The 12,297-nt window shown below is 41.5% G+C and overlaps 1 protein-coding gene across 1 annotated transcript in view; it reads right to left on the bottom strand.

The window, feature by feature from the left end:
- The window catches only part of riox1 (ribosomal oxygenase 1), a 31,053-nt gene that overhangs the window by 18,347 nt on the left and 409 nt on the right, over positions 1-12,297 (bottom strand). The window contains exons 2-9 of the mRNA XM_084699565.1: positions 12,202-12,259; positions 11,635-11,848; positions 11,098-11,223; positions 10,855-10,994; positions 1,890-1,989; positions 1,694-1,807; positions 1,496-1,602; positions 1,274-1,381 (exon numbers count right to left, since the gene is read on the bottom strand). Coding sequence (XP_084555691.1) covers positions 1,274-1,381; positions 1,496-1,602; positions 1,694-1,807; positions 1,890-1,989; positions 10,855-10,994; positions 11,098-11,223; positions 11,635-11,736 — 797 coding nt within the window. The 5' untranslated portion in view covers positions 11,737-11,848; positions 12,202-12,259. The remainder of the gene's footprint in view (positions 1-1,273; positions 1,382-1,495; positions 1,603-1,693; positions 1,808-1,889; positions 1,990-10,854; positions 10,995-11,097; positions 11,224-11,634; positions 11,849-12,201; positions 12,260-12,297) is intronic.

Raw genomic sequence — 12,297 nt, 5'->3', positions numbered from 1 at the left:
TCCGCTTCGACAGTAACAAGAGCTAGGGTTACCTGGGCCTACATCTTAAGCAACGTTTTACACATTTTTGCTAAATGTCTGAACTGGTCGTCTCATGAACTAGTCTTACGGTCCAAAACAAGTCCAAAAGCAAATTGTTAAGCACGTTTTTGGTTATGACAGCATTCGCCTTGCTAACAATATCAAAATTATTCATTTACAGGAAGTGGAACGATTAAGGGCGAACGCTAACATGTTTTACCAGTGTAGGATTGTTTTTAGGTGTAGGATTGATGTAAACTTCGGTAGGGACATCTCGTTAATTCAAGCGCTTGGGCCGTGCAATAATTTAAATGTTTTAAGTAACTTTCAAAATAAGATTATTTTTTAGATTTAGCCTACTTAAATTATTTCCAACTAAAGAAAAAGTCCACTCTGTCCAAATCCATTGAATCCAGTTAATTACACCCTTACATAAAAACGTATTGTTAGCTAACAAAGCTTTGATTGTGTCCAATGTCTTTAGAAGACTGAAATCTATTTTCTAAAAATGAATTTGTCCTGTCAGAGCCTTTTCCTGTCCATTTACTGTTTGCTAGTCTAGCAGTCACATGGCACACAGGTATCCTAGATAACATTAACTAAAATGTTAGCTAGCTACAAGTAGGCTGTCACTAGAACGTGGAGCAGCCTCTCCAGCAGCAGCCTCCCCCAAATCATAGAAAATGTATATATTGACTGATTTACAAATGAATGTACTTTAATAACGCAGCCCACTCCCCCCATCCTTTTGAAAAAGTAATCAGCTCTACATGAATCATCAGTGATCTATATTGGATTTGAAACAGCGATTTTCGATGAAAGGTGACAAGTTTGCATCCCTGCTTTTCCCACAGGAATAAAGAAATTAAAAGCTATTACCGTAACACCTGTTTTTTCGGTCTTATAATCCATTCATATGTGCGTTCCTACTGTAACCTACTGTGTTCTGATGACAGTCACAGTTCTATAATGTAGTATCAGCCTGCCGATCATAAAATCTATTGGCTGTATGTTTTTCTCTATTCACTATAAAAAACATCCTCTGACCTTCATACATCAGAGACACTGGTAGTACCACTGTGTCTGAACTGATAATTTGTATGTTGAAGTGTTTGTTAAACTCTTTCCAATTTGCTGATTGCTAATGCTTAATATTACTGAATCTGCACCTATTGTCATTTAATCTTTACTACCAGAACAGTACTTTTCATCAAAAAAATAAAATGCTTGTGTTGATTGTAATAAAAATTACCTGGGGTTGTATACTCTCCAAAGCTTTTTCCCTTCCAGCTGAACTACAAATGCCTCAATGTCATCATAATGAGGAGCAAAGCCCTGTGTTCCAGGAGGTGTCAGATACCTGAGGGTATAAAAAGGATGAACTCTTACTCATCTTTCAGATCATTTTACTATACTGTTCTGAATGCAATGCCACTAATCTGGATGTGGATGCAGGTGTCTATTGGCTACTCACACATTAGCTCCTGCCATACTGCCAAAGTGTTCTTGAAGGATGGACAACACATTCCACACAGTGGAGGAAAAAGCCTGGGGATTCAACATGCGCAAGGAGCAACCATTCTGGGGATAAGAGGGAACAGGCTGGAGTTCAGTACCATCAGTCATATCAGCTCTTTGAATGTGGCATGACAAATTTGGTATTATAGTTTACCTCATAAAAATCCCATACAGTAAAGGGCAAAGCCCTTCCTGGAGGGTTGTGTGTCTCTCTCTTGCCATTGGTGTAGCTGGTGATGTCCAAGTTGACTCCATATTGAACATCATCCTTATAATATTAACAGTAACAATCATTTTTGGGGTCAGGAAGATACAGTATGATAACAAAAAAACATGAAGAAAATACTTGCATGTCTCAAGATGCGATCAAACTCTGCTGTGGAGAACAGTCCCTTATAGTAATCTTCATTCTTGCGTGAAATGTGAATGGGCTTCTTTTCCCAAGTATCCCTGAGAAAAATGAAGAATGTATCAATAAAGATCCATCTCCACTGCAATTTGAAACAAAGTAAAATGGGTATGTACACTATGGGAAGAAAAATGTGTCAGTACACAATGAATATGAATAATGTCTACACACACACACACACACACACACACACACACACATATATATATTAATAATAATTTGAATTGCTCAACTTAAATAAATTAAAGAAAAAAAATAAAGAATTTGCTTCAGTTGTTCACATTCAGACATCTGGTCGCCGAAGAACAGCCATTGCATTTTTTTCCAAAATGTTCACATTTTGGAACTGGATTCCCAGGTTGGCATAAATGCATCAGAAGAAGCTTTATTTATGTGTTTATGTAGTGGTTAGAAGTGGTGAATATACGGCACAGTTTATGTGCGTAAATCTAAGATATCGGGCACAGCAAAGTTTCAGTACATATGATAATAGATCTAAACTAGGATATGAATGCTTTGCTCCATTCCGGCTGTAAATTGAGCCTTTTTTATGGACATGCTTAAAACAGAACATTAAGCTCTGAGTATCATGTCCACAGAACAGAATTTTGACAATTTCTGAAGGGAAATGTTGTTGAACTTGTCGAGTTATTTGAATCTGCACTCGACTTCTCTCTTTCTCAACAGGATGGGTGTCTCAGTAAACACATTTTATTGCAAGGACTACATTTCTATTACAAGAATTACATTTCTATTACAAGAGCTAAGTAGATAGTGTTTAATCTTCAGTAAGGTTTTACTACAGTTTGAGCAAATTAACTACATTTAGTTTTACATCCAATTTCAAGTTCTAGGATTCCTGTGCCAGGAGGAAACCTATTGTTTTTGTTAGTATTCTTATTTTTTTTCTTCTTCTCCGCTAAATAGCCCAATAGCTCAAAAAGTCATGGACTACTCCCACACAGCTAATGGCCCATGTGCGCCCATAGGTGGCGCAATAAGCCACGCCCAAAGTCTACATGATTTCCCCAGCGCCCCATTACTCCAAAATGCCTGAAAAAGCTATATTTCTCATGGGTAACAAAAAAAGCCTCAAGGACCCATAAAGTCCGCCATGATAGATTTTTCTGTACTGTCCAAATTGGGTACAACCTTCAGAACCCTTCTCCTCATGAACCATAGATCCAATCAACTTGAAATTTGTTACAGATGTGAAGAACACATGTTTTTATAACGGGTCAAATTGAATAAGAAATGAAATTCACAATGGCTGAAAGGGGTGTATTTATGTAAATGTCCACATTGCCTCAATATCTTTGAGTCAATAAATCTAATATAATGTTGATTCATGGTTTTTCAAACCTAACAGGGTTCAAGATGACATCACCCTGAAGTACCATTAACAATTTAATCTTGGTATGTCGATAAATGATTGAATACAATTGAATTGCTACACAGCGCACGCGCTCCAAATTTTCAGACTCATCCTGCCCCTTGACACTAGGGTGACCACCTGTCCCGCTTTGCGTTGTGTCGCACAGCATTTTCACCCCTTGTCCCGCACTTCGCATATTGAAAATGCTGTTCGATACAGCGCAAAGCGGGACAGGTGGTCACCCTACTTGACGCACGAGTTTGGCGAGGCGCACATCTTTTCTGGAAATGGTGTGCTGACCAAGCCCCCACCATTGGTCTTTCGCTCCTGTTTCATTTCGCTTCCAATCGCAGCTCGCAGTTACAAATACAAATTATTTTTCAGCGGCCATTGTTGTTTTCAACTGTAACCCACGTTCTGTAAGTCCTATTTTTACACATTTTAAGCTAGAGTCAATGATTGGGTTTGTGAAAGTACACTACTCTTGAATAATGGTGACGGTTTGAGCACTTTGAGACCTTTAGATCAAAAGTTAGAAGTGACGGAAAACAAAACTCGAAAAGTAGCTAGCTTTTCCCCCTCTACTGTAGTGAATCATTTAGCATCTCGGCGAATTCATCAAAAAGGTAGAGGAGGGCAGCTTTTAGGAGAACAAGCGATTCCCCACAGACCTGTCGGCTCAGAAATTTGAGAAAGTCTTTGTAATAAGCCTATAGAGGGTTTTCACGGCGCGTTATCAGACCGGAAGTCGCCATATTGGAGGCACTCCGCACCACAAAGCACAGGCACTGAAGTATATACCGAACATCGTCAAGGAAAATAGTTCATTATTGCCGTGTTTCAAGTTGTACCAATAGGACAGATCGAGAAAAACATTTGCAATATTATCGACTTCCAAAAGTTATTAAAAACCAGGGAGAGGAATGTCAGAGATTATCAAAGTAAAGGAGGCGCTTGTGGTTGGCAATGCTCAACCAAGATCTACTAGGGAAAAACACAATTGAGAGTCACTTGGCTACACCTTGAGTATCGCAATGATATCATAGAGTTAAGGTTAGGTTGGTTATTAAAGCATTACTTACTTTGGCCTTCACAACACAACAGTCGTTGATAACTTGGTACTGCATCTCCCTCACCCATCCACACACCATCTGTTTATAGGCCTCCAAACCTTTGTAGGATTTAAGGTATTCTGCTGTGTATAGGCTTGGCGAGAAAACCAGGTAGTTGACTATATCGGGACTGCAACTGAAGGAAGAATCACCGGGTCGTCCCGGATCCAAGAGGGAGAGTTGCTAACTCGTAGAGATCTGCACCGCCAATAAATCGTAATTTCTCAATTTTGCACATTTTTTTTTACACCGAGTGCCTCCACAATGGCCGTGCATCGGGGTTACCGCCCAGAACGTGACGTCGGTGAAAACCCTATATGCGCCAGGGAGACCGAATAGGCTTAGGCGTCAGCCATGTTTTGGTCGTGTCAAGTTCATAAGTTCACCATTTTACAGTTCAGTCGACACCAAAAATGTCAAGGAGGGCAGCCTTGAGGAGATTTGGGAATTGTGCTTTAAGCCAGATGCTCCGATTATTTATGTGATTTGTTAGCCTGACGTTGTCATACTCATAATTCTAGTCAGAATATGAGTCTGAGAACTCACCGTTGGGCTTTGACTACGGGGCATGTTTCAAACAAGCCTGGAAAACAAATGCCTCTTCGCTCAATTGGATAGACCTACAACCAATCAGAGCAACGTAATATGTTGTTTGTTCAAAACGAATTCAACTTAAGCGCTCTTGTGAAGTGGGTGATTACGTTACTGTTGATCATCTGTCCATCATCGTATAAAGCCCGCCCTGGCAATTTCATTGGTACGCCCAGATTCTGGTTTTCTGTAGTTGTTCCCCAACACGAGACCCTCCAGACCCAACTTCCCGACCACATTTTTTTGAGGGCGGGGAGAAGTTGGGCTGGCAGCCAGGTTAGTGATTTGTGGAAAACTTGCAAGTGGAGTGAGACTGCGTCCCGGGGTACATTGTTTTGACTTGGCCTCAGAGACAGATTCGGCTCGCTCACTGGCAGTGTGTAAACAATATTGTATTTCTCTAAATTCTGAGTGTAACAGAGGATAAAACAGAGGATGCTGGAGCAACACAGACCCCTTGCTGGACTACCCCTCTCTGCATGGACAGCTTTTCTTCAGCCCTGCCCCCAAGACAGCTTCATCCAGCTGGCCTGCCCTTCTTCAGTTATTTGGAAGTGGTTTGGCTTTTTGAAATCCGTTAAAGAGCAGAGCAATTTTCGGTGCTGGTAATACGACAAACCTTTTTTACCACCTCAAGTCAAATCACTTGTTGGAACATGCAGAAAGTGGGAGTTTGCGCCAAGGTATTGATAAAAAGCAAGTTTTTAAAAAGCTTAAGTTACTTGACCCCAGGTACGTGCCCCCTGGCCACAAACATTTCTCTCACACCGCACTGCCTAAACTTTAAGCCGAGTGTAGGGACAAAGTTGAGGAAGAGACTTAAGGCTATTGCACGTAAAAAAATAAATACGACCTCACCTTATGTCCATCGCGCTTCCCCACTGCCTCCAAAACGTTCGTCCGTCCCAAAAAAGTTTGGATCGGGTTCAATTAGTGGTTTTTTTGCATCCATAGCCAGCATTTTGATAGTTTTTTGGGGCAATTCTGAGCCACCGAATTTTGAGGCTGACAATTGCAAAAAACGCATACGAAAATTTTGCACTCAGTGTGCAAGGGCCTTTACTTAGGGCCGCTACTACTACCGATCTGTGGTCTATCGTCTTAATTATCGTTATCGAATGGAAATATAAATATCTATCGTGATCATTTTTTATTGCATTTTTGTATTTGTATGCATTTATACCGTAGCTAGTTTTTTATTCACATAGCAATTACACTGAACTGAATTTGGCTTCAACAATATGACTTTGAATACCTTATTCTAGACCAATACATACATTTAAACAAATGGTTTTAGCATTAACATGCCTCCAGAGACTACTGCTTAGACTACTTCTGTTTTGATTAAGAAGAGACAAATAATTTCCATTGACTTAAACTAGACAAAAATAGTCATGGATAAGTCTGACAAATGCTCAGACTTCAACTGAAACTTGACTAGACAAAAAAAAAACGTGAACGTGACTAAAACTAATAGCTAAAATGACAGCTTGACACAAAGACTAGACTAAAACTAAAATTAAAACAGGCCGCCAAAAACAACACTAGTTACAAGAAACCAATACAATTGGCCAACGCTAACGTTTAAGCTCCTCATTTACATGAAATTGAGAATATTCTCAATAGTAGTGGACACGCACCATTAGGCTCCCACTAACTGAAAGGTTGTTGGTTTGAATCCCAATTTTTCCATGATTTGAAATTGTGTTAAAAAAACTAAAAAAAGCTACAGGACATGAGTAACTCCCACACAAAAGGCGAGAATGAATCCACCCTTGCAGCTAGCCTGGCTGCCAGCCCAACTTAGCCCCACCCACAAAAAACTTGGTCAGGAAGTTGGGTCTGGGGAAGCTTGGTAGGGGAAAAACTATACCCGAACAGGAGCTGTTTGGACCAATGAAATTGTCAGGGCGGGCTGTATACGATGGTGGACAGATGATCCAACAGTAATGTAATCAACCACGTCACCAAAGAGCACTTGGGTTGAATTTGTTTTCAAGAAACAACATATTACGTTGCTCTGATTGGTTGTAGGCATGTTGTGGTTGGCGCCTTCTGCTGGCACATATTTTGTCATGTTGTTGACTTGGTGGGGGGGGAGGGGCGCCAGGGGTAAACCTTGCCTCGGGCACCAAATGTGCTAGGACCGGCACTGAACATATGCCATCGTCGGTTTATTCAAAGAGATAAATATACAATTATTGAAGATTGCAAACCATTTATTTCTGTAAATAACCTGCAGTGTGTGTGTGTGTAGCCAGCCAGGTGAAATGGCAGAAAAACAAAAAAGACTGATATCAGATCCTTTTTCAGTCCACCAAAACGCCAAGTAAGAAACCAAGTAGTCTAATATCTCAAATACTAGTGTAAAATGATAACAAGCCATGAGTGAAATACTAATTTACATCTCATAATGATGTAATTAGGCAGAGCAGGCAACATCTGCTACAGTCAGCAGAGCAGGGGACAGATAGGCAGGGGCAGACTAGAAGAGACAAGGAGTCTCAGGTAAGTTTGTTGAGTCCTTGTTTGGCAATATTATGTTGGGTTCTGTCTTTTTCTAGTCTTGTAAAATAGGGACATCATTGGACAATGCCATGGATACCCCCACTCCAGTGGCGGTTGCTGGTCTTTCAAAGAGGGGAAGCTCATTTTATGATTTAGGAAGTTTACACCAGTTGGCTGGTTAACTGGCTAGTTCACCCCTACGACACTAGCCTAGCCTATATGAACAAACAATCTAACGAAACAATATTAAACTCTGAGGAAATGTGGGAATTAAGTTAAACTGAATTAAGGAATGTTGTGTGTAATTGTATGAAACGTATGAAAATTGGATAGCAATTTCGTCAAACTAATACCAGGAAATAGGTTGCAATAGTTTGTCTTCTAACTACACTTGGAAAATCCATGATGGGACCGAGCTCGAATAGCTTCGGGGATTTTTTATAGTACAAAATCGCTGTCAATCAAAAGGAGATGCAGTCTTTCGACAGACCCTCCCATTTTAATGCAGAAGCCCAGAGTCTAGGCCGTCCCCCAGAGGCGCCAAGTGTCCGTGGGCGGGACATAATCGCAGCATTTATCTAATGACCGTATTGTTTCGAAGCACTGAAAAAAACTGTTCAAAGCAGTCTCATTGAAGTCAATGGACGCCAGGCTTCAACAGGGAAATGCACTGTGACGCTACCGGAAAGAATGAGAAGGAAATTGAGTCAGTTGACCTACTACATGTAGCTGATTCTGAAAGAACTCGTCTTCAAGATGAACGTGTTCCAACGCATTTAAAATGCGTTAGAACACGTGTGCGTTCTAACGCATTTAAAATAACACAATAGCAAATATTTGACAATACATTTTGGGACATTTTAGGGGAAGCCAAGCTTCCCTTGCAGTCTTAAAGAAATCGCCACTGCCCCAATCTCAACTTAAACTTGTGACTGAAATATACATTTCAACGTAGGTAATGTGTTACAGCACTGCTTTGGTGTCAGAAATTGCTTGAGAAAATGTAATGTCCCCCCTTGGGTATTCTAGACGTCCCTCTCCCCAGCCACACTTTCCAGCTCCTCTTGGGGGATCCTGAGGCATTCCTAGGCCAGATGAGATAATACCTCCAGAGAGTTTTGGGTCTACCCCGGGGTCTCCTCACAGACACCGCCTGAAAAATTCCAAAGGAAGGCACCCAGCAGGCATCCTCGTCAGATACCTGAACCACATCAACTGGCTCCTTTTGACGCGACAGATCAGCGTCTCTACTCTAAGCACTCTCTGGATGTCCGAGTTCCTTACTCTCTCAAAAGGCTGAACATAATCGAACCCATTGGGTTCCACCAACTAATTTTTCCGGTCACTACCCAAGCTCATGACCACAGGTGAGGGTTGGAACACAGAACGACTGGTTAATTGAATGTTGCCTTCCGGCTCAGCTCAATTTGCACCAAAGTAAAACGCCTGCATCACTGCTGACGCCGCTTTGCTCCGCCTGTCAATATCACTCCTTTCTCCCTTCACTCGTGAACAAGATTCAGATACTTAAACTCCTTCACTCGTAGCATAAACCCATTACAAATAGGAGGGAGAAATCCACGATTTCCAGTAGAAAACCATGGCCTCAGATTAAAAGGTGATGACCCTCATCCAAGCCATTTCACCCAGTTTGTGCTGAAGATCACGGATGAAGCCAAAATAACCAGGTAATTTGCGAAAAACTGAGAATTCTGAGGTTCCCAAACCTCAAGATCCACCATGAATATCACAAACATGATGGAGACAAGGTGCAATACTTGAAGAGTCCAACTCCCACAAGTAATATGCTTGACTTTGTGCCAAGAATGTGAACACAGCTCTTACTTTAGTTGTACAGGGACCGGATGGCTCGTAGTAACGGCCCAAGTGCCCAATACTCCCACAGTTCCCCATGAGGGTCCACAAAACACATGTGACTAGATGATCAAACACCCATGACCCCTCCCAAACAACTCTGTGAGGATAAAGTGCTGATTCTCTGTTCCACGGACAGGACGGAATGCACATTGCTCCTCCTGCATCCTCGGTCAGACCCTCTTTCCAGCTAGCCTGGTCCTAACCAGACTCTCGTACATTTAGTATATACAGAGTCTGGCCTCGCTCCAGTGACAAGCGTTGACTTCCTTGTAGGCGGGGACGCGGGTTGAAGTTTAAAACTATCGGATCTGCCCAGAGCCACTCTGATCTGCCAAAACCAATTGCTAGCGTTCGCCTTAGCCAATTCCTTCACCACTACTGTAAATGGACCACAACGGACCAAATGGCTTCGCTCGCATCTTTCTCCGCCGCCATTAGGGAATTACAACACAAACTAGCGCACAACATCAAAGTCATCGTTCTCAGCCACTCTGTTTGCTGATTGGCCGGTTACAAATCAGTCTGCAAAATCTGACTTACGTACTGAATGGCCAGACCGAGTACAGAAGCAAAATCCAAACTGAGCGGATGTACGTAGGAGGGCACAGCCAGGCTACTTTCCAGCACCCTGGAAAAAGCTTTCTTATGGAAGGTGAGCAGTGTGTTACCCCGATAATTGGAGCACACCCGCCGGGTCCCCTTTTTGAAAATGGGAACCACCATTCCACAGGAAATGTTGGAGACACCCACGAGACACTGAACACATGTTTCCCTCAAGACAACCAAAAGTGTACAGAGCCTTCAGCATCTGAGGGCAAATCTCATTCACACCAAGCAGCCAGCTGCCACAGAGCTATTTAACTACCTTGATGACCTCGGACAGAAGTGAAGATTACCCCACTGAGGGCATGTTGGTGGGGTTAAGGAATTCTCCCACCCAGCTGAGCACAACCCAAGATGATTTTTGTAGTTTGTCCCAAGTTTGCACTGTACAGGAAAATCCATCATGGGGACTTTCTGGGGCCTTGAGGCTTTTTTGTTCCCCATGAGAAATAAGAAATGTCAATTTTCAGACATTTTGCACTTATGGGGGGAGGAGGAAACCACATAAACTCTGGGCGTGGCATGTAGTGCCACCCATGGCCAAATGTTGCCCATTTACAGAGTGGGAGTTACTCATGGCCTATCGTATCAATGTACTTTTTTTTTTTACCCAAGAGATCTTGATTTATTGGACACTTTAGGGACATAAACATTATAAGAATAGTAACAATAACAATTGTTAACATGAGCAAAAGTTGGAACAGGGTTTCAAGCTTAAAAAGTACAAGCAGATAAGTCAAAAGTGGTTACAAAAACACTACTGAATTACTACACTACTGAGTATGTTGAATTCAAATTCAGTTTCTAATGGCATTTCAGCCCACAGTACACATTATTACCTGAGAAAACTCTTGGAGGGAATGGGGAAAATCAGCCACTGGAATAGTTTGCTGGCTCTTTCTCTGCTGTTGGAGACTTTGGATAGGTCTATCAGCAGAGCGTCAAGAGCCTCACCATTTCGTTCTAGACATGTTATTTCCTGCATTCAGACAGATAAAATTTGAAATACTCAAACTCTGAATGTGTTCACAAAACAAAGACAAACCCATGACGGTCCAAAGAATAATATGAACCACACTAACCTCTGTAAGTCTCTCTTTTTGTGCCAATCTCTTCATCTTCATGCCCACATGACTTCTTTTGGCCTTTTTAATGGCTTTTGAGTGCTGGATACCATTTTCCTTCCTCTTTTTCTTCTTTAAAGTTACCTGGAAGAACAGTTTGTAAAATAAACACGTGCATTGACATTTCCAATAATCTGAATCAGAATCCGGTTCATTCATATACAAGATGCCTCATTGATATCTCTCCTGACCTGTGTCGTTTCTGTCTAGCTTTCATACTATTAGCCAGCATACACGAGACTAGAAACCTTCTAATTCCATGTAGTATTTATCTCTCCTCATCTCTGCACTAGCCAACGTTAGATAATTGAGCTATAAATTATATTGTTTATTAATAGGTGTAAAATGATTGATGACTAGCAGTGTCACTGTCAAAACTATTAATTAATATGACCAAACTTCAGTGTAAGACGATCCATTCTCCTACAAGCATTGTTGTAATCCCTACATAGATAAAGATGCAATGAACAAAAAACACTGCTATTATCTACTTACCTGCAAGGATGATGGCTCAGCTGCAGGAGTCAATTCTTTAGGCACGTTTTGATACAACGCAAAGGCGGACACATGCTTACACTCCATTTTTCGCCTTTGCATCCGTGTAGGATAGACGCCTTCTTCGTTTTTAAAATGTGCTTAAGGCCTTGCTGGTATCTCTGTCGCCATCTAAAGTGTCGGCTGCCCAAGGCAATTCACCCAACCCATAGTCCTGATAAAATATAAGAGAATGGGTATATGCTTCAAGAGGTTTAAATAACATACATGTCACTTTTTATTTTTTATTTATATTTGTATGTAAATTATGAATATATGGGTCTACGTAAGCACACCACACCACTAGATGGGGAGCTTCTCCAAAAATGTTAGCCAGAATTCTCGGTGTATTTTGCTTATGATGTTCCCTCGTTTTGAGGACTGTGGTTTACGATATGTCATATGGCCGTGCGGCCACTCTTTAGTGGGTCGACCCATCTCAAATCAAAACGTTTAAACGTCCTTTCCTCTCTGATAAATGGTTAAAGTTATTAAAAAAATAAAATAAGGTAACTGACAAATGCAAACCTCGTTGAATTTGGAAGTGGCGTGAAGCAGTCAACCGGCTCTTTTGCACCGCCGGACGCTGAAAAACCCAAAACGGTGACACTTTAGGGTTAGCTT

Source organism: Hypomesus nipponensis, chromosome 6 (assembly GCF_054491055.1).
Source record: "Hypomesus nipponensis isolate SF chromosome 6, ASM5449105v1, whole genome shotgun sequence".
In the NCBI taxonomy this organism is placed as follows: domain Eukaryota; kingdom Metazoa; phylum Chordata; class Actinopteri; order Osmeriformes; family Osmeridae; genus Hypomesus; species Hypomesus nipponensis.
Note: the sequence above shows the minus strand (reverse complement) of the source record. Positions and strands in the feature narration are given on the sequence as shown.